The following is a 21,665-nucleotide window of genomic DNA, read 5'->3' on the forward strand; positions in this document are numbered from 1 at the left end:
AATTTTTTTTTGCTTATGTGTTGATTTAATTGTTCTTTGTATTGTTTACAAATTTAGAATAAAGTTTATTGAAAAAAAACGACTTTACTATCTGATGATTAAAAAGAAAAAAGATTTTCCATAGTTAATCGCAATTTTTTTTCAATCATAAATTAATTGCACATTAATTATTGATTTTTAAGAGGTTAATCAAAAATTGTAAAAAAAATAAATAAATACTTTAGTATCTCATAATTTTGTTTTAAACCAAAATTCAAATATATTGACTATCTAAAAATTATGATTTAGAATCTCATGATCTTTACTTAATCATATTTTATACTTTTGATGTACAAAGTCAACATTTCGACTTGTTATATTATGGTTATGACTTAACTTACAGAGAAGGTCCAGATTTTGATTTTAATTACGATTAATCGCATGATTTTCCATAGTTAATCGCAATTTTTTTTCAATCACAGATTAATTGCACATTAATTATTGATTTTTAAGAGGTTAATCAAAAATTGTAAAAAAAAAATTACTTTAGTTTCTCATAATTTTGTTTTAAATCAAAATTTAAATATTTTGACCATCTCAAAATTATGATTTAGTATCTCATGATCTTTACTTAATCCTATATTTTACTTTTGATGTACAAAGTCAACATTTCGACTTGATTTAACTTACAGAGAAGGTCCAGATTTTGATTTTAATTACGATTAATCGCATGATTTTTCATAGATTATCGCGATTAATCATACAATTTTTTCAATCATAAATTAATTGCACTTTAATTATTGATTTTTAAGAGGTTAATCAAAAATTGTAAGTCCCGTTAAAGAAATTAGTGACGTTAAATCAAATTTGCGTTATATATATTCATTGGATATGCTGTTGCATTTATTTCAAATTAAATACATTTCCTGCTGTCGTGCTTATTTGAGATTTTCTATCCAAAGTTTCTAGCTCCTCTTTTCTCTCGCTCCATCTCCTCCACATCTTTTTCAAACATATTGTACTTTATTATAATAAACTATTAACCATGTTGTTAATTACAGCTCAATATATAAGTGGAGAGAATTCATTATAAAAAAAAGAATGACAACACATTAAAAGCAAAAAGAGAAACATCAAACAACAGACAGAACGGGTATCAGATGATTTATTATTGTTGGTGGAATTACATCTACTCAATGAAACAGACAGATTTTGAAAGATGTGAGATTTCAGTGGCATCCGATGGACAAGCTGGCCTCCATTTCCTGTGAAGAATTTCAGTGAGGTCCACACAGTCCAAGCAGGACGGTCTCATAGTGTCCCTTAGTGTCCATCTGGGAAACAGAGACAAAGATTTGCTCAGCTGAAATACTCTAAAATAATCTTTTTTTTGTTTCTGGACTGAATGAGTGAGAACGTAAAGGCAGCCATTCAGGAAAATTCAAATATTTCACAGGTATGTCATTTTACCAGTATGGTCTCCTGTAGGCTAACGTCATACATGGCCCGGTATTCCTGCACAATCTTCTTCAGGTCGACCTCAGAGCGGCTCACCAGCACCCTGATCAGTGTGTCCTCACATGTGCCGTGGCCCTGTGAGAACGGAGAAGAGGCTTTATCGCTGGGAGAAAGCATGCAAATCGCCTCATTCTGCAGGTTTTCTCAATCAATATTTGTATGATATTGGGTAAAATGATGTACCATTGCTACATATTACATCTGTGTATGTTTGGTTGCATAATCAATCACTACAGTTAAGCAGTGTTTAGAGAAGATAAGAAAGATTAATTTCCAAGCTAATTTCTGACTAGTAAAGTTACTTTTCACATATTAACATAAAAACAGAAAATGAAAACTGCATACAGCTGAGGAAAAGTCATACACACACACATATGCACTCTGACATATGGCGATAAAGAGCAGATGTTCACACGCACCTCCATAGCCAGATGGAGCTTCTCAGCGAAGAAAGCCGGTGTGTTCCAGGAACATTTCACTAAACGTCAAAGAGACACATAAACATTCCCACTGAAAATATGCAACTGTGCAGATGCTGCTGTGTCTGACAGCTCACAGTGTTTCTTTATTTACTTTCATGACGTTTTATGTTGAGGATAAAGTAGCCCATACAAGGTTAGACGCTCCATGACGTCATGGTGTGTGATTTGCCACATGATGGAGACTAGAATGTGAAAAAAATTGTGTAAAATGTCTCAACAACCACTGGCATGATTTCCATTAAATTTACTGTGGAAGTTCAGTTGTTTTGGTGGATTTAGGAGACCCTCTGACCTTTCCTATTCTTGTATATGAATATACGTCACTAAATGTGCTACAATCACAGTTAAAGTTTGGGGAAAAAAGCATCCTTAGTTATTATTTATCAAGAGATTGAGACTAAAAAGCTCAACTTATCTGCTTCACGACTGTGTGGGTGTGCTTTGATCAGATTTGATTGACGGTGGCCTGGCAACATAAACACACAACCCACAACTGCTATATATATATCAGATATTCCTTGATCCTGATTGATGCACTGGTTTTGCCACTTCAAAACAAGTGAGAAAAGCACAGACAAAAACACAAATACAGATCTTTCATGTAAAATAACCAAATTCATGTAGGACCCCCAAGGCCAGCTCTAGCCCCTTTGGTGACATCACAATGGTTTTAATATAAAAATTAAGAATTTTATTTTCATAAATAACTGTATCTATTATAATATAAATAAACAATTGGTCCCTGATATTGATGGCGGAAAGTGTTTCACTACAATTCACACTTTTATTAACAAATAATTGCGGCTGGGCAGATGAAAAAGTGTGAGAAAGAGAGTTACAAGGGTGAAAAGTGTATTTCTTTCTTTTTTTAGAGGGCGACCAGCACCCCCCAAAAGGTGGCATCCTAGGTGACCACCTATATGGCCTATATGCCTAAAGCCGGCCCTGATGACCCCATTGCTCACAGTAAGAAGCTGATTCAGAAAATGTCTTTTAGGGCCTTTCAGGGTTTTTGTTCTGCATGTCCCAAAAAAGTGTCAAGAGGTAGAGACAAGAGACATCCTTATTCATGAAAAGTGAAGCCAAATCTGATCAAATCAGGAAAAAAAATAAAGAAACCCTCCTTACCAATGTCAATGAGACAGTCTTCAATGTCTCCTTTCAGCTCCATGTCCAGCGCTTTGGGTAATGAGACGTCACTGACTTCAGCATAGTGCTCGAACACTAACACATAAACAGACAAACAACATGCATTTATGGGTAAATGGGCTACTTTTCAGAGAGAAAGCAGATGCCTCTCCAAAGAGTCCTTGTAGCCAAGGAATGAGATCATTGCACATACCCCAAAATGTTTCTGGAATTTATAAAAAAGCAGCCTCTAGCGGGTTTGAAAGGATCTTTAGACATGAACTGCCAGAACTCTAAATAAACATTAAGCTGAACCATGGAGCAGTGCCATGTCGAATGAGTGCGTGTGCTTAAATAAACCTTCACTTGATACATAAATCTAAAGAAATCTATGACCTCATCCAGAGTACAACTGTATTTCATTTTCCTTAAATGAGTAATTCTATGGATAATGAAAATATAGTTTCATTAAAAACCAGGTCTACTTTGCTTTGTTCCGACACTGCTGGGTGTGTTCCACCTGTTACCTGATAGAACCTGTTTTTCCAGGTGTGTGTGTGTGTGTTTGCGTGTGAACTCTTTGAAATGAAGGTTTCGGCTGATTCAGATGAAACATTCACACATTTCAGGCACTCACTCTTAGAGAGCTGCAGCCCGCTCCGCGTGGTCAGGATGTCGATGAAGGCAGAAATATTGATTCCTTTGGTGTTCTCACCTGCCTCAAACAGAACCTACAGGTACAAAACAGAAACACGCCATAATCAGTTAATATTGTTCTCTACAAGTCTTTTACATTAAAGGAAAACTCTGGTGATATTCTATATTTTTCTCATAAAGTGTTACAGGGATGACGTATTTTTGTAGGTCAACCCGGAAGTTAGCATCACCCTGGTTCCCCTTGACAAAGCCAATGGGATTTTTGCATTTGATTTTGAATTATTGCAGAAAAATAAGCTATTAAAAATATTAAAAACACATTAGTGAGCCGCACTGTTGCACTGGGTGACAGGTTTCTTCGTTACCATGAACACACACACTGTAGTTTATTTTGACTCAATGCCACATACACCATCCTGCTTCTGTAAATACCCACTGGTGCACCAAATGTGTATTAATCCCTGAAAATAGTCCCCAACAAATGCACCTCCTCCTGTTTGAGTAACGTTTGATAAAAACCACAGTGCCAAGCTGTTTTAGGGAATTACTAAGTCCTTTGTTAAAATGAAACTATGCACTTGTGACCCAAGTTTAATTGATGCGTTGATATATTGAATAAGCCTCATCATTTAAAAGTACATTTTCCTGACTTTACCTCTGCGTCCTTTTGGGCCAGATCCGTGTCGATTACCCCGCTCTCATCTTTGTTTGCTTTCAACAATGCCAGAAGGGCTGCGGTGAAGTCACCGCTGGTTTCATGCTCCATAATGTCCTCCAGGTCTTCTTCGTACTCTGCGGGACAAAGAGCATTTCAGCACAAAGATAACAGACTTTGCAAAACGATAATGGAACAAAGAATGACTGCAGTGGTTATAGCTGTTGTTTAGAGGCTTACAATCCTCATGACCGGGTGATTACAGTGCTGCACTGTCTATGAAGCCAATGTTGTTCTACTGCTGCAAGCACCGGAGACACTAAAGAGTGCCAGGTAAATACCTAAGATGTTACGTGAAATGTGAAAACCTTTCAGGAACTCAGAGCATGTTCACCAACAAATAACAGAGCAACTGCATTGAATCAGGGCAAACCTTCTTTGAAGACTCTCTTGATCTCTCGAATCTGATCGTTTGTTCTTGTTGCCAGAATCTCCACCAGGATGTCTTCATGTGTGCCGAAACCCTGTTGGAACAGAGCAAATGCTGGGAGTGACCAAATCTAAAATGGTAATTTTAATATTGGTGACAGCTGGTTCCATCCCCAGGTGTAGCAAACAACAGATCAAACTGTGACTGAAATAAACAGCAGCTTCAAAGGTGTAAGTGTGTGTAGCTGCTTGCCGAAAAAGAACTCCTGCACACTGTCAGCTTAAAATTCACAGTTTCTTTGATACATTTTTGGGCTGACAATGTGCGGGAGTTCACCACTTTTTTACTTTGTCTACCAATGTAGAAAAGAGGACCCAGCAGCAAAAACCTCTGAATGTAAAAATGTGCAGTGGAGGGACATGGAGAGTGACATTTGGCATCTGATATGTCGTACATCAACCGCTGATATTTACCTTTGTGGCCTTCCTGAGCAGGTAGGCATCGAACTGAGCGGGCGTCATGAGCAGAGCCAGAGAGACGTCCTCTAAATCTGACCTGAGAGCCGACTTCAGAGCTCTTTCCAGGCTCTGCAAGACACAAGGAGCAGCAACACAAAAGCAAGAGACTGTTCATTATAATCATGGCATTTCAAAACGGACAACAAATGATTGAATGACTTGTTGCTGTCACGACATTTGACCTCATTTGTTTTGCAAATCTGTAAAAGCTCAAACCACTTTACATAGTGACGTATCATAGAGGGAGGTTTGCTGGACATTTCATGTTTCAGTATTTTTACAGACTTGTGTTCAGCTTGTTGGTCTTGTATTTATTTGACCATACTCGACTCGTGAGATGTGAACCACTCACCTCCCCAGTGGACGATTCATAAACCACTTTGATCTTCTGTCTCTGCTCATTGCTTCTCTTCCCTAGGACTGCAACGATCACATCCTCGTCCACGTCTGTGAGGGACAAGTTGTACTTTCTTAGTTTGCTTTCTTTAAAGCACTTAGAGCACGGCCTCTAGGTCAGACATGTGAAGTCTTGACAGAAGATTTGTGCCTTTAAAAAAAACTCCTAACTACATTAAAGAGGACCTATTATGCGTTTGTGCTTTTTCCTTTTCCTTTAGTGCGTTATATAGTTTTTTGTGCATGTAAAAGGTCTGCGAAGTTACAGCCTAAAGCCCACAGAAACACTGCTCCTGAACTGCCTGAATCGCCTTGCTTGAAGTCCTGCCTTTCCTTCCGTAACGTGGTGATGTCATCAAGTAACACGTAAGGGACAATGTACAGCGAGCCGGTCATTGTTGTGAAATTAACCCTGGCACGGTGATGTGGTACCCCGACGGGAGCAGGTTTATTTGACAACAATGACCCACTTGGTGTACATTATCCCACTTATTATACGGCTACTTACTTAAGAAATCAATAATTTGACACAAAAACGGTCCGCCAGAGTCCGACATCAGAACTACGCCCATAGCAAAGTCATACCTAGACCGTAGAACACCTTGATAGCCCAATCAGTGTTGAGTATTCAACAAAGCCGTGTAATAAATCTGCATAACGGCAAGTTTGGCACGCCCTTAAACAAAGCTGGTTAGAGCGGAGCTGGATCGAAGTCCGAAGAGTTTGGATCGGTTGACCAATCACAACAGAGTAGGCCAGCTGACCAATCAGAGCAGACTGGGCTTTTCGGGAGGGCGGGGCAGGAGCTCAAACAGAGCGTTTCGGACAGAGGGTGAAAAGAGGTGCTGCAACACAGCCGGTATAAGAAAAATAAAGCGTTTTTTTTAACATTAAAGAATGTAAACATGTTCTAGCAGAAATCCAAAATACAAGTATGAACCTGAAAATGAACATAATAGGTCCTCTTTAAAATTATGAAAACCTGCGGAGCAGCTGAGTTGAGTTCTTCAACTTTAAACCATCACATACACCCCCTGCTAAAGTGAGCACACGCACCTTTACTTTCAATGGCTTTCTGAAGAACGGAAGCATCACTGCTGGCATTGAAGTTCGGGTACGGGGCGACTGTTCCATAATACTTAGGCTTCGGCTTACCCTTCACCTAGAACAACAGCCAGAAATACAGATGTTTTACAAACTCTGGCTGTTGCAAACCAGCAGGAATTCAAAGCTGCAGATTATTTGCAGTTTTGAAGACGACATTTGATTCATTCCAGTTTCATCACAGGGCTGAGTGACAGGAAAGATGGAGCAGAGGACGATAAGGTGACAACAAGCAGAGCTGGCAGTAAGTCATTTTATATGAAAAATAAAAATTCATAGCAAATACTCAAGTTTGAGCACTAGAAAACAATATGTCCAGATTTTCGTTAAAAGTCAGCCGACAACAAGTGTTTTGTCCTCATGACTTGTTGTTAGGTGATCTGATACTCACTGTGACGGTGTCCTCGTCGGGGTGTCTTTTTTTGATAACATCTTTGAAGAGTTTCTTGAAGAGGTACATGTTTACTTGGCTGGAAAATTATAACCAGAAACAAAGAACTATCGCTATAGAGGGGAAAAGGAAACAAGAAAGACAAATAAACTATTTAAAGTTGATTTAAATATTTATACATATTTAAACATCCCAAAAAAAGAACTCACCTGTGCTACTGCAGACGGTCTTCATGCCCAAGTTTGTAGATCTCAGGTGTTAGTCGCAGTATATAACTCGCTCTGCAGTGTCTCCACCCACAGACGGCATTCAGACAGGTTTATTTTCACCTGCAGAGGATCAGCCAATCGTCTGCCACCTCTCAAAGACAACATTCCTGCTAGGTGAGGTTCCCGACAGGTTGGGTGACTCTTCAGTACAGACTTGTATTGTATATTTGTAACCGCTTCACCTTTTAATCAAACAATTTATCAATGACAAAGAGACAACTCAGATAAAGTTGACTGTAGTTCATATTTTAAAGGAGTTGGTGAAGTAAACACTCCTAAATACTGACCTGAGAATCCACATCGCTGTTTTTGCACGATTACATGACTGAACCGGAAGTTCCACATTTTCTATTAAACTGATACTGCTGATTTTACCACCATCTGTTTACAGGTGTTGGGGAGGAGGCTACTATTACATAATGTAAAAAAAGCTGTATTAAAGGTGCAGTGTGTAGGATCTAGCTGTATCTTGCGGTGATGTGAGGAGATTGCAGCCAACTGAAGCCTCTCCCGTGTGCCAAGCGTGTTAGAGAGCTCTGGTGACTGATGCGAAAATGGCAATGGCCCTCTGTAGAGTCATTTGGAGTAGATCCAGTGCGTAGAGTGTCTGTGTAGTGCGAAGTGAGTGGTGCTCGGTAGGGGTGGGGGCGTATCAATCGGAAAATATCAATACTACCGATACCTACGTTTTCGTTTTGAAGATAGATTCTAGTGCCAATACGATTGATACAAAAAATTCATTAAGATATTACACAATAAAATAAAAAAATGGATATAAACTGAACCACTACAAAGATGTTATTAAAAGATTTTAAACTTTATTCAAAGTCAGAATCATACCGTGAATTACAAAGTCAGTGTAAATGTAAGAGAAAACGAAAACAGCCTGAGCACAGACGTGACCACACAATAACGTTAGTATATGTGAGCAAAAATAGACAATACATTGTCTCAGAATATGAAAATAATGTACAAAGAAGTGGAGGTGATGAAATTATTATTAGTACTATTGCGCTTATACCTTGGCCCAAGGACATTGGTGAACTTTGAACTTTTGCTTTCAGTAAGGAAATATGAAGACCTAATGAAGGTCCTTGGAACTGAAATGCCACACTTTCAACACCTTGTTTTTGTGCCTATTTATGTCTCCAGTTGTGAAATGAACACAGATTGTCTGAGGGATGAACACGGCTTGCAGGAATGTGATTTGCTCATACTGTTATCTCGGAGGGGCCCCTCTCCCACGGCCTCGGCCTCGGCCCGGTCCAGGACCCGGCCCCGCTCCAGGTCCTCTTTGCCCTGGCGCCTGCCTCACTGGCCCTCGAGCGTTGGGATTGGGCGATGCCAGTGTCACGTCTTTCTGCAGGTTAACGCCTTTACCGGCTGACCCGGGCTTCGTCTTAGTTGGCCTTGCTTCTGGCTCAGGTGTCTTTTCTGTTTAGACAGAGATGGTGATTAATCAGCGGAGCAGTCACACCTTAGTTTCGAATTCACAACATTAATACCTCAATGAATGCAGAACATCAGAGCTGTTAGTATTTCTTACAAGCCCATGAATATTAGTGTTTGATATCCAGAAGGAATTGTAGTTTTATGGTATAGTATAGGGGGGGGAAACGGTGGATTAGTAATATGCACATACATACAATACTTCAGTATTTATTTCAACACTTAACAATATTAACAACTGAAAATATATTTATTCTGGAGACATTTAGTAGCTATATTTCATATATCAGTACAGGACGATCAGCTGTTCAAGAGAGTTTACTGACCAGGCTCTGGTGGACGCACGAGAGATTGGTTGGGCAGCAGGTCCTCCAGGTCTTTCATGACCTGGTTGGTGCTGTCTGTGTTGTTCCTCCGGTTCTTCTCTTCATCCCGAGCCTGGAAAGACAGGGAGAGAGAGAGAGAGAGAGAGAGAGAGAGAGAGAGAGATAGACAGAGACAGAGAGAGAGAGAGAGAGAGAGAGAGAGAGAGAGAGAGAGAGAGAGAGAGGTGGTGGACAGAAAAAAAGTGGGGCAAAACATTCAGAATCATTCAAGAAGAGAAAGAAAGTAAAGGAGGCATCCTACTGTTGTGTTGTTATTTATATTAAATATATGTCAACAAGTTGTTTAAAGGATAAGGCTGACAATATTCTACATTTTTCTTATTGTACAATAAGCACTATTTTGTTATCAATAGTAACTTTGGCTAATTTATTCTGTCAGTTCAGTAGTCTGCAGCTCTGTGCAGCAACCCCCTCTTGTATATGTAAGGTTTTCCCCATTATCTACTCACCATCTGCATCTTCTTCTTCAGCTCTATGTTGGAGTTTTGATAGGCCTCAGACACTGAGTTCAGATAGTAGATGGCCAGTCTGTAAAGGAGAAATGACGGGATTTATTGTTTTTCAGTGGCTGCAAAGACACAGACTGTAAAACAACAATTCATTTGTGTAATCACACAGCTGCTTGTGTGTGTGTGTGTGTGTGTGTACAGTATGTGTGTTTGCGTGTGTCCTGAGATGTGTATGTGTGAATGTGCAATGTGCATCTTTTTACAAAAATGTAAGATTTGTAAACAAGAAGCTTAAAAATACAATTCAACCCAATGGTTAAAATCAGATTAATAGTTATTTAAATTGGATCAAAGGGTTAATTTAGGTTCAAGCATAGACTGTATACAAGAAGTGGACGTAGTCACCGTGACGTCCCCCATTGGGTTGTGGACTACAATTACGAAGCCTCGAATTTGGCATTATTGCTGTTGCCATCTTGGTTTTTGCAACCAGAAGTGACACGAGACGGTGTACAAGAAGACTTAGAACTAGCGATTGAGACCATAAACTCATGTTTACAATGTTTATTGAGGTAATAAATCAAGTGAGTAGTAGAGTCATTTTCTCATAGACTTCTATACAATCACACTTCTTTTTGCAGCCAGAGGAGTCGCCCCCTGCTGGCTATTAGAAAGAATGCAAGTTTAAGGCACTTCCGCATTAGCTTTACTTTTCAGACCCAGAGCTTGCCCACTGGATTCAAAGCTTTAAATGTGTGTGTGTGTGTGTGTGTGTGTGATATCCACTTTGTCTCCTCCATACTCACACCATGAGCAGTACAGCTGGTATGATGAGGCCTGGGTTGGCTGCATAGCTGAAAAGCGTCCCCAAGAAGGCCGGTAGGTCCAAATCAATCGTCTCCATGATCACGTCAAACATCTTCACCTTCCCACTGCAAACATCAGCATGGTCAACATGTGTGTAACTATGCTCCTATAACTCATTATTTGTTACATAGGAGTTTTTTTTTTAGTTTGTGCTGTTACCTGAAGGGTCCGCAGTCAAATGAAGGCGGCATGGTCATGATGGTGAAGACGACAGGTAAGAGACTGAGGAAGAGGATGAGGAGCAGCAGACCCATGTAGAAGTTGTTGGACTTGGAGGCCTTGAAGACTCTCTCATGGGGGACGTTGGTGGCCATTACAGCCCAGCACTGATAGTACATGGAGCTGAGGAGGCGCAGCACGTTGATGCCGACCAGCCCAGGAGCATAAAACGCACCCATCCTGAAGTAGAACATGATCGACATTTCGTATTTTGGGGAAATGAATGTGAGTATCGTGTCATATATCATATCACATCAATATCAGTGCATGTATATAAATAAAGTTTGTACCAGATCATCCCTTGATTGAAGACCAATCCAAGTACATTACCACTGATGTCAAACTCTCCATATGATGGCTGAAAGTGAACAGAGACAAAGATTACAAATTATTTACTGAAATGTAACTGCAGTTTGAATTTATTCAATATTTGCTTATTAGCACTAAATACACTACAGCTTAGACTGATGGGAATTAAAAGTCAGAGGTCACCAAAGTTTATACAGTTCATCCTGAGCTACTCCATCACAGCTGTTAAAATTTAAAGTTCACTACTTCCTGAGCTATGGACAAGTTTTAAACACGCCTTAAGTAAACCATTAACATTAAAATGCTTCGGCTGTCAGACTCACAAATCCAGCCTCCAGGTCCCAGCACCAGCAGTAGTTGAGGAAGCGAACGATGACAGCTCTGGCAAAGTCACCGATCAGGATGGTCAGGTAGGACACCTGAATGTCCGACACCGTCAGCTTCACAAACTCCTGGAACAACACAAATTCAGGAGAGTTAAATGGGGACATGAGGGTTTGTCTGACAGCATGATGCCTCGCATGTTCTCATCTCACACAGTTCTCGAAACATCTTTCTTCAGGTTCCCAGCTTCCAGATGATGTCCACCACTTCTATGTGACATCTACTGCTGACCTGCTTTCTCCCCCTAAAGACCCCCTTACTAATAAGATGTAATATAAAATCATGTCATGTCGTCAATCTTTTGGAAATACTTGTGTTTCTGCGCCATATAAAAAAAGTAAACCAGTTTTTATTTTCATTACTATGCCGACGGCGGTCTCCCAGCAGGGTCCTCTGATGACATCAGCAGGGTTCATGGGGGGTGGGATGGCATCGGTGTCGTTCATCAGACGCGTGTAGTTGGCGGTGTACTCCTTCCAGGCCCAGATGGTGGCGTTCTTAATGGACTCCTCTTCTTCCAACTACAAGGCACAAAGAAGTGAATCAGTCAAAGGTGACACAAGTTTCTATTCAGCATACTGAGAAGATCCAAAGTATTGTTTTTTATGAATGCCTAGTGGATCGTCCATCCAAAGCTAACATGATAACTGTTCCAGATAGAGCCACAAATCAAAACAATGCAGACCTCAGCCTTAACTCATACACTTTCTAATATAAATATTAACATTATAAATATTTATATTTCTAGGAAAAAGGTACATGTGTGTTGAGATGTGGTTGGAGAATTCAGGTAAACACACACACACACACTACTACTATACCTTGGTGTTGACCTCGTCAAACAGGGCGAACAGAAAGGTGTAGAGGTTTCCCAGGAAGAGGGCGAAGATGCGTCCGAGCTGCCACTTGAGGGCGATTCGAGGATGGTAGTCCTCCAGCTCAGCGATGGTCTCAAACAGAGGGGGACACACCAGACCCAGCAGAGACATGATGATCTCCAACTGTCCAAAACAGTCGCAATCACCATAAACATCTTCAGGTCAACAGGCAACACCATTTTATTTGTCTATATTTGTCTTTCTATCTCCGTGTTTTACATATTTTACATATTTTTCTGCTGAGCGACATGATGATGGAAAGTCTTTTCCTTACTGTGTTTGTTGTGTCAAATGTAACATTACCTCGTTCTTCTCGTACCAGCTGAGATCGTCCCTGTTGGCGAACTCCTGAGACCTCTTCACCACAAAGTAGATGAGGTATCCGCTGCCGCCAAGGCTGCACATGATCAGGACGTTGGCCAGGAGTCTGAGGAACCTCCGCAGGTGAATGTTCTCATCCTTCTGGTTCTCCTGCTCATCCACGATGGACTCCTGTTCTTGTCAGGAACAGAAAGGACTTACAGTCAGTAGAGAACTTAATCCGTCATCGACTGAATTTAGCAGTGTAGCAGTGAGCTCAAAAGGAAAATACAGTACACATGCATATATGTTTCTTGTGAAATGGTCGCCATTGGTTACCTTGAAGCTGGTGGTGATGGAGGCATATTTGTTGTCAGCAGTCTCTGAGTTGCCTATGAGGTAATCCCAGCTGGTGAACATCTTCCAGGCAAATGTGAACTCTCCTTCGTCTCCGTCTCCACCGCCGACGTCAGCGTTCTTGGCCATTCTGAAAAAATCAAAACAGCCTTCCTAATTCTTATTTTCAGTTGATTATACTCTAAAGAAAACTGCCATTTCTGGCAATAGATCTCCCTAAATGCTACACACTGTTCCTGTAAAACTGTCGCGAGAAAATCATCGAGCTCCAGTTCTGATTATTTGAATGATTTGAGTTGGATCAAGTTTGCTGTTGGTTTCATTTCATTTAAAGGAACAGTAAGTAAATGACCCATATGAATCCCCCCGAGCTGGTTTGCGGCTTCAGACTCACGTGCGGATCACGACCATCAGGCTGTAGCCGAAGGTGCCGATCCCGACCATGAGGTAGGACAGAGGCAGCCGGAACTTCAGCAAGCCGATGGTCCTCTGGTTGTTGTAATATCCGTAGAACAGGACTGAATATTTGCAGTAACCCTAAGAAAAGAAGAGATGCCATCATTATTGTTATCCTTCGTTTTCTCCTCTCTCATCTCCCTCTAGTGTTCATTTGTGCAGCAGTCAGTAGCTGTTGAGCTGCCATTTTAGCCAGGATGCTCTCAAAAAGGAGGTTTACATGTCTAGGTAATTAAAGGTTAAATAAAAAGAAAAAGTGTGTTTTGAGAGAGAACTGAAGAACTGAAGCTCCTCTCTCCGACTGTTGTGGTTTACAGATTAAAAAAGAATCAGGAGGGAAACAGCGATTTGGAGAAAGTGGAAAAATAGTCAAATTTTCTTCTGTATTGTTCATACTATAATAATTTAAGAGGATCAACAAAAGTCACTTTTCAATTGCAGGAACTTTCCCCCGGAACTGGGAACCTTTTGAGGAACTCATTGTGATTCAATCGCAGGGGACCAGGGTCTAAATTAAGTTCCTGGGACATTTTCTCAGGGACTTTTACCCCACCAAAAGACACGGGTCGGGTGGTATTACCAAAGAACGTATATTGCCAAGAAGTGAAAGTCAATTGTTCGTTCCATTGCATAATCAGCGCCCAGCAGCGTCGCTATGTTTTTGCAATTTTGGACTGAAAGCGACTACCGGACGCTAGTAAAACATCCGTCAAAAAAGTATCATACAAAAGTAAAACAAAATATTTCTATGCTATTGTCACTGATTGGTAAAACACACACAGCACCGCTGCTTCAACTGCTTCAACTGCTTCAACTGCTTCAACTCGCGTATCGCTTCATTCATAAACAAGGAAGTACTCTCGTACAAAGTTTCATCAAAAGGCTGAAATCTTCTGTTGTACAGATGTTCATGCATCCTTTGAAAATGTAACCTCTGCGCTGGAACCAATGAGGGTTGGGCATATTTATATCATCATATATGAGACTCACGTTGAAGTCCATGAGGACAGAGTAGTCTTGAGCGGTGTCCTGATCTGCTCTGGGTACAGTCTTCCTGGGAATGGCCCCGTAGGGAAGGCCCATCAGAACCTGGAAAATAAGTAGGAACATTTTATTTGATGAATTAAATTTTAAATTTCACTCTCCAGGTAAACTTTCCTGCTGCCGTCAGCAGCTGGCTGCGTCAGCGTCATCTTTTGAATTTCTTCTTAAAATTCTTTATCAAAAAGCATATCCTGATTTTACTTGATTTATCTGTTTGTTGTATTAACTGGATTATTATTAATTTTTGTTTAGACTTTTTATTTTATAGTAATAAAATAATAATAAATAGCTTAATGTCTTTCAAACTATATGTTTAATGCTTTTTTATGTGAATATATTTTATTCCTGCTTTTTAATTCAGAAACAGGACTACATCATTTCACCTCAGGGATGACCACCAGTCCAAAGGTGAAACCAAAGAGGACCAGGTTCATGCCGTACATCCAGCGCAGGAAGATAAAGTAAGACGCCACAGATGACCCAAAGTGACCTGAGGACATGGAGGAGACATTTAAACTCAGCATCCGTCCACTGGTAGTCGCTGTTCAGCTGGTAAACACCGCTGCGAGCTGTCAACACAACTTACTCTCCACCTCTTTGATCTTCCTCTCCCAGGGGATACAGGCTGTTCTGAAATTCTCAAAATCCCTCTGGAACTTGATCCATTTCTGAGATTAAAAAAAAGAAAAAACAGTGAAAATTATAAAGGGACACACAAGCAAAACTCTGAGAAAAGATATAAAGGTTGAATTTTGTGCCATACCTTTGTCATCATAACTTTGTAGGCGTACCACTTCCTGCCTTTTCCTTTGCCCAAAGCTCCTTCAAACTTATCCACAAATTCTTGAGCCTCCCTGTGAAGAAACAAGGTCACATGTGACATGAATGCCCATTCAAATGAGCTGGATTTATGTTTTTCCATGGCAAGTGATGATTGCAACTGCAAGTTTTGGGGGAAGTGCACACTTATTAGGGCTGTGGATTGGCAAGAATCTGGTGATATGACACGTATCACGATACAGGGGTTAAGATACAATATATTGCGATATAATGCGATACTGTAAGCAAGGCGATTTAATGCAATTTTTGTAATTAAGTCATAGTATAAAGAAAACACCACCATGTGCATAAAATCTGAGTAAAAAAAAGTTATGCAATCAGAACATCTGCATTTGCATTTATCATCATAGCACAACACAAAATGAACTACTGTCTGCCACAAATGTTTGCATGTAAACTATTAATTGAGAATAAAATAGTGTTTTCGAAAATCGATACAGTATCAGAAAACATAATATCTAACACTTATGGTTTCAGATGAAAAGTGGTGTCACAAGTATAATTTCAAGCAGAAGTCATCATGCTGACTATCATCATGTGAATATGTACAATTTACCAAGTTTATATTTTCACTTGTGAATTTTCCTCTTGTTTCATAAGTTTTCACTTGTGAAACAGACATTTTCGTGTATTCTTACAGGTAAAATGACCCCATATATTCCATCTACAAATTGAATTGAGTAAAAATGTCAAGGCTTGGTATATGGCTCGGTGATTCTGGGCTGAGGTGAGGAAACCAGGACGGGTGTGAGAGATTACTTCAGGTGTACGAGCCTCCTCTTCATCCTCCACGGCTTGTTCCTGATGGTGGCGATCAGTTTTTTTTTCTCCTCCACCTCCTCCATCAACCGGGCCATCTCTCCCTCCGACATGGACTCCTCCTCCTCATCAGAGTTTGAGTTGGAATCAGATGAACTAGAGGAGAAATGAGCAGATGGAGATGGAGAGGGAGATGGAGATGGAGATGGAGATGGAGATGGCGATGGAGATTGAGATGGAGAAAAGGGGGAATGATCACAGGACAATTTGATTGTATGTATTGGCAATTATATTGTCCATTAAAGGAATTTGGATCTTCAGTGTTAAAATAACTAATTATAGGAAGGAGGTTATGTTTTAGGTTATGTATTTGACTTCTTACCTGTCGTCCTTTTTCTTCTTCTTCTTCTTGTCCTTGTCATTGTCCTTGTCTTTCCCCTTGTCCTTCCCTTTGGCACCCCCTTTCTTACCCTTACTGTCCTCCTCATCCTTCCCTCCTTTCTTTCCCCCTCCCTTCTTTCCTCTTTTTCCTTTCCCCACATCACTGTCCTCATCACTGTCCTGAGCTTTGCCTCCTTTCTTCTTATTGGCTGCTCCTTTTCGCTTCCCCTTGGGAGCCTCGTCCTCACTCTCATCATCATCACTATCATTTTTGCCCCCCCGCCCCCGTTTCTTGGTGGGCTTCTTCTTGTTTGCCCCCCTGCGTCCCTTGGGAGCTTCATCCTCATCATCCTCGTCTTCGTCCTCGCTGGCAGGTTTCTTCCCCCGGCCTCTTCCCTTTGCACCTCCTCTCCCAGCTCCCTGCCTCTTGTTCCCTCTCCTCGGGGTGCCACCGTCTACATTAAGACCAAATAAAACACACAAAGTACCATATTTGGTAATCTGGTTATTAGATTATTAGACTATAATTATTTTTCAAATCAGTTCCATGACAAGCTGTTTTATCCACTCACCATCACTGTCATCCTCTCCGTCAATCTCTACCTCAACTGAGGAAGGACACACAAAATCAAATCACATCAAATTCTCAACCAGCTCAAACAACGAGCACATCCATCGACAATTCCAACAATTATAATTCTGTTCGACAATTAATAACCAAATTCAGTGCAAAAAAAAGTAAAGTTAGTTTCCCAAAACAATGACATTTTGTGCATTCATGTTCCCAACAGGATGAACTGTAGGCAAATCATTTTGCTAATCCATTAACATTTTATCTCGCGCGATCATCTAGTCAAAATAAATCATTTCAATACTTTACTGGATGACAAAGTGCCTGCAAAACTAACATCAGCCTCAACTGCACTTTGTGTTTAGTGCTAATTAGCAAATGTTAAAGTTATGATTGAGAACATTGTAATTAACTGCTAAACATCAGCAAGCTTGCATTGTCATTGTGACCATGCCAATGTTGGCATTTAGCTCTGTACCCAAAGTACAGCCTCACAGAGCTGCTAGCATGGCTGCAGGGTAGATACAGAAATGCACAACATTTACCAAAGAAAAAAAAATGGTAAACCCTTTCTTTTAGGCTAATTGTCACTTCTGTGTCTATGAAATGATCTCTTTGTTATCTCGTTATTATAAGATACTGTCTCGTAAATAATGAGAACACATCACAACACTTCGAATGAAACACGTGAGCTCGTGTTTACAACATGGGAAGTCATGTACACAATATGTTTGGCGCTCAACTGGTTAAGTAGTGAGGATTAACAATTTAGCAAGCTATCAAGTGGGTAACGCAAACAGGAAATGCAAAGAAATGCAAAGACAATGACAGAGGAAAAGGATGAGACCTTTGGGAATATCAACATTTTCCTCAGACCTATTATAAAATTACAAAGAAAAACAATATATGACTAAAATTACAATATATTAACTTATTATGCACCGAAAAATGAACTTCCAAGGCCTCCGCCATTTCTGAAAAACATCAACAAACACGTCACAACTCGTAAACTGTGAGCTTTCAGAAACTTTACACTTTCACAAGGTTGTGAATATTACAAGACGGGCGTTCATACGGACTCTTTCTAGTGAACGCGGTAAACACGACCCCATCTGAAGGCATCATGTGTGTCTAAACTTGCTGATGCATGTTAGTTTGCAGTGTCATTATGAACATGCTGGCATGCAGTCTTTAGCATTTAGCTCAGCAAGTCCGCTGTGGAGTTTTTGACACCTAGTTGTGCTATGGAGTGTTGAGTCTGGAAATCTCAAGCCTTGGGCCTGGAATGGCTGAGATCCCAGTTCAATGTTCTTCAATGTTCAACTTAATGGTGTCAGAAAGTCAACACAGGTTACTCAAATGAATCACTTGATGCTGTACAAGGATGTTGCAAGAAGCAGAGTTTTTATTTGTGCTTCATATCAGCAGACACAAACATAACCAAAACCCGAGCCGGTCCGGACACGACTGTCCGCGGGCTTTACATCATAACCTTATATACTGGATCAAAGAACTTATCCCTCCTTTTTAGAATCATATATCTTAGTGTTCTTAATAATCTACTGGGCTCTGTCAAAATATCCTACTAATCAGCATATAGCCTATACCATACATATGATCTAGGTGCCTCCCCGACATCCATTATGTCAGAGACAGATTCCTTGTGTTGGGCCCCTTGCAGCTGCGAGGTGACTTGGAGTTCGTTTGCATTACATCACTTAGAGCTGTGAGTTACAGCGGCCAGTGTGAGTATTACAGCACTGGGGTGAATACAGCAGCATTATGATTGTATGCTGTTTCAGTAATAAACACAGGGTTACAGGATTAATACTTTATCATTGTTTATCACATTTTTATATAGTTAAAAAGGGATAACTTCTACAGGAGCTGTATTTCTATGGTATAGGTCTCTATTTCGTTTACCGCGACCCCCCTGAAAGTATCTGGAGCTTGCATTTAGTATCATCTCCTGAGCGGTGTCCACATTTAGTTCCAGGAACTCAGCCCAACAGTGGGTGGAGACCAGACCAGTGGAAACAAAAGCAGGAACCTGTGATGATGGCTACATGTTACGCTTCGTTGAGTTCCTGCTGGTGGAAAAAGGCCAAGTCACATGACTTGAGTCCACATCTTATTTTTATGTCACGTTAAATAATGTATTATTTAATGTATCTTTCATCAAAGCATATAATGTTGTGCAAAGTCTGTAAGTAGTATGTGGTTGTACATTTTATAACACAAATTATTCTTAAAAATCACACATTATTATAAACTATACAACTTATATCATTATAACCTACAAGATAAATAAATCCTCTAATCTTCAACTCACCATCATCGTGTGAAGCCGTGTCCCTTTTTCTCGGCATGATGAAGACTATAAAACACGTCTGTCCTCTTGTGTCCTCTGCAGCGTTCGCCCAGTCTTCCCCCCCAGCAGGTTGGCTCTCCCCTGCCTCGGCACCCCGCCAGCACCCAACTCAGGTATCTGACAGTGCCGTCACTATGACGACTGCTGCATGTGACCCGCTCTCAACAGGTGTTCTTGGATGGGTGCTGTGAATTCTGGAAACCAAAGGTGATCCACTGTGGCTTATCAAGCAGAAAGGCCGGGTTATTCTCCGGGAGCTGAGGCATTTATATTTCATCATTACTACATAGAGGTGGTGAGATACCTCGGTGGGCCACACCAGGTGATCATATCAGGGCCTTGACTCTTACTAAACATTCAGTGTGGCTCTATTTAGCTAGGCTTGATTATTGTGTCCTGCTTTGTTTTTCATAAATGGCCAAAGGACCACATCAACTACAGTGCTAAGAGACACTCTCACTCGTCTTGTTATTGGAGACCACACACACACAGACCAGACGCCCTAAAGATTTAATGAAGGTTTAGGTTTCCCTATGCGAGGCTCATTAGGCAAACAGTAAATATACCCTGGGATGACTTTGCAGCTGCAGTATTGTGTTGTTGTTCTGACGTTTTCAATAGAAACACAGCAGGTACAGTGTCAGCCAACCAGCAGCTACCTGAGTGTGCAGAGCTGGAAACCGTACGGATCCGAGAAACACCTCACATAGCCTCATTAAATAATACAGTGGAGCTCATTTTTCACATCCAAAATGATTCCATTACATGGTTGTCGGTTCCCATAGGTGAGACGTGGATCACACCCTTGTAGACTAGTGGTGGTGTACAGGTGAGTGTACTGTAGGTGACACATCTGCTGCCCACCTGTTCAGAGAATGTGGGCACAGGTGAGAAAGTGTATGTGACCGCATAATATTATTCTTAGATGTAGCTAGAGAGCTGATTATGTCATTAATTGTAGTTTATCATATTTAGATCCCCCCCAGCACTACACAGGGACAACCTAAATCTTCAACCTAAAGTGGGCTCTAGGCCACATGTACAGTATGTGCAAATGTATTGGTACTGTACAGCTGCCAGTGTGCTTAAAAATACTTGTCAAATAGCTTCTTTACATAACTATTTCTGTCACTTTTCATGTGAGCAACTGAGTGCAACACTATGAATGTCTCATCTTGTCCAGGAGAGACTGTGTAATGTGTGCAGTTAGTAACATATTTAAACTCAGGCTGTCAGTAGATTAAAATATTCAACTGCGATTAATCGCAAATTAATCATACATTTTTATCTGTTAAAAATGTACCTTAAAGGGAGATTTGTCAAGTATTTAATACTTTTATCAACATGGAAGTGGGCAAATACGCTTGCTTTATGCAAATGTATATATATATATGTATAGAATAAAGCAGCTTTAAGTGTATGTGTGCGTTGTGTCTTGGTCATCTGTGTTGACAGATTGTTGCTGGGATGTTTTCCTCCAGCTCCAGCTGTCTATGTTGTCAGTTGTGTTTTGTTATTCTGTATATATCAATAGAAAAGTTAAATAAAGTTAAATTAACCATATATTTAGTCTATAAAAATCCAAATGCCTTGAGAGCAGTCTTGTCTCTCTGGAGGCCCGCTGCAGGAAAGCCAGTTCTGTTTACAAAAACTAAACAGCTGGAATTTAACCATTTTCTCTTCAAGTCTGGACACATTTGTGATCTTGACACACATTTCTAAACACACATCACATGTTTCTAAATCAATATTTCATGCATGACCACCATGAAAGATGCATGAGCAATTAAAAGTTAATGGAATTCAAGTCTAGCGAATGCTGCATTATTACTGCACATCTGTGACATAGGGACTGAAAAAATAAATACTATTCTATTTAAAACCTAAAAACTTTTACATTTTTTTTTGCTTGTACATACAGTCAGCACTGTGAACATTATGTTTAATGTTCACAGTGCTGACTCTAAATATTAATATAAGAATGTAAGCAATGTCTGTGTAAGCTATTTACATTTATTACTCTATTAATCACAGTGTCCAAACAGTGTAGACTGTATGTTTCAGAGTTTAGCCCTTTATAATGTACAGTTTTCACATTTGAGTGATCTTTATTTATGG

General features: G+C 40.2%; 2 protein-coding genes across 2 annotated transcripts; both read right to left on the reverse strand.

Annotated features, from left to right (window-relative positions):
• Nucleotides 1-1,126: 1,126 nt before the first annotated feature.
• Nucleotides 1,127-7,587, reverse strand: LOC119477764 (annexin A1-like). The gene is made up of 12 exons (XM_037751876.1): nucleotides 7,468-7,587; nucleotides 7,259-7,371; nucleotides 6,820-6,925; nucleotides 5,720-5,814; nucleotides 5,323-5,436; nucleotides 4,853-4,943; nucleotides 4,420-4,556; nucleotides 3,745-3,838; nucleotides 3,108-3,203; nucleotides 1,917-1,975; nucleotides 1,450-1,572; nucleotides 1,127-1,313 (listed from the first exon to the last, which is right to left on the reverse strand). Exons 2-12 carry the CDS (start codon nucleotides 7,325-7,327, stop codon nucleotides 1,257-1,259), a joined length of 1,041 nt encoding a protein of 346 aa, XP_037607804.1. The 5' UTR covers nucleotides 7,328-7,371; nucleotides 7,468-7,587; the 3' UTR covers nucleotides 1,127-1,256.
• A 785-nt stretch (nucleotides 7,588-8,372) lies between these two features.
• tmc2a (transmembrane channel-like 2a) lies at nucleotides 8,373-19,545 on the reverse strand. Its single transcript, XM_037753412.1, has 20 exons — nucleotides 19,509-19,545; nucleotides 17,178-17,213; nucleotides 16,607-17,060; nucleotides 16,225-16,380; nucleotides 15,389-15,479; nucleotides 15,212-15,293; nucleotides 15,009-15,115; nucleotides 14,572-14,670; nucleotides 13,520-13,662; nucleotides 13,108-13,255; nucleotides 12,772-12,960; nucleotides 12,412-12,591; nucleotides 11,953-12,111; nucleotides 11,530-11,658; nucleotides 11,188-11,255; nucleotides 10,838-11,077; nucleotides 10,618-10,743; nucleotides 9,812-9,890; nucleotides 9,303-9,414; nucleotides 8,373-8,961 (listed from the first exon to the last, which is right to left on the reverse strand). The coding sequence occupies exons 1-20, from the start codon at nucleotides 19,543-19,545 to the stop codon at nucleotides 8,747-8,749; spliced, it is 2,850 nt and encodes a 949-aa protein (XP_037609340.1). The 3' UTR covers nucleotides 8,373-8,746.
• Between the last annotated feature and the right edge of the window lie 2,120 nt (nucleotides 19,546-21,665).

The sequence above is a fragment of the Sebastes umbrosus genome, chromosome 19 (assembly GCF_015220745.1).
Source record: "Sebastes umbrosus isolate fSebUmb1 chromosome 19, fSebUmb1.pri, whole genome shotgun sequence".
Classification (NCBI taxonomy): Eukaryota; Metazoa; Chordata; class Actinopteri; order Perciformes; family Sebastidae; genus Sebastes; species Sebastes umbrosus.

Coding starts and splice junctions, on each gene's coding strand:
- LOC119477764 (XM_037751876.1), bottom strand. CDS start 7,327: ATGTACCTCTTCAAGAAACTCTTCAAAGATGTTATCAAAAAAAGACAC. Junction 5,437..5,719: donor ATGAATCGTCCACTGGGGAG/GTGAGTGGTTCA, acceptor TGTGTCTTGCAG/AGCCTGGAAAGAGCTCTGAA. Junction 1,976..3,107: donor AGACTGTCTCATTGACATTG/GTAAGGAGGGTT, acceptor TTTGACGTTTAG/TGAAATGTTCCTGGAACACA.
- tmc2a (XM_037753412.1), bottom strand. CDS start 19,545: ATGCCGAGAAAAAGGGACACGGCTTCACACGATGATG. Junction 17,061..17,177: donor CGGAGAGGATGACAGTGATG/GTGAGTGGATAA, acceptor GTCTTAATGTAG/ACGGTGGCACCCCGAGGAGA. Junction 12,112..12,411: donor TTGACGAGGTCAACACCAAG/GTATAGTAGTAG, acceptor TGTGCCTTGTAG/TTGGAAGAAGAGGAGTCCAT.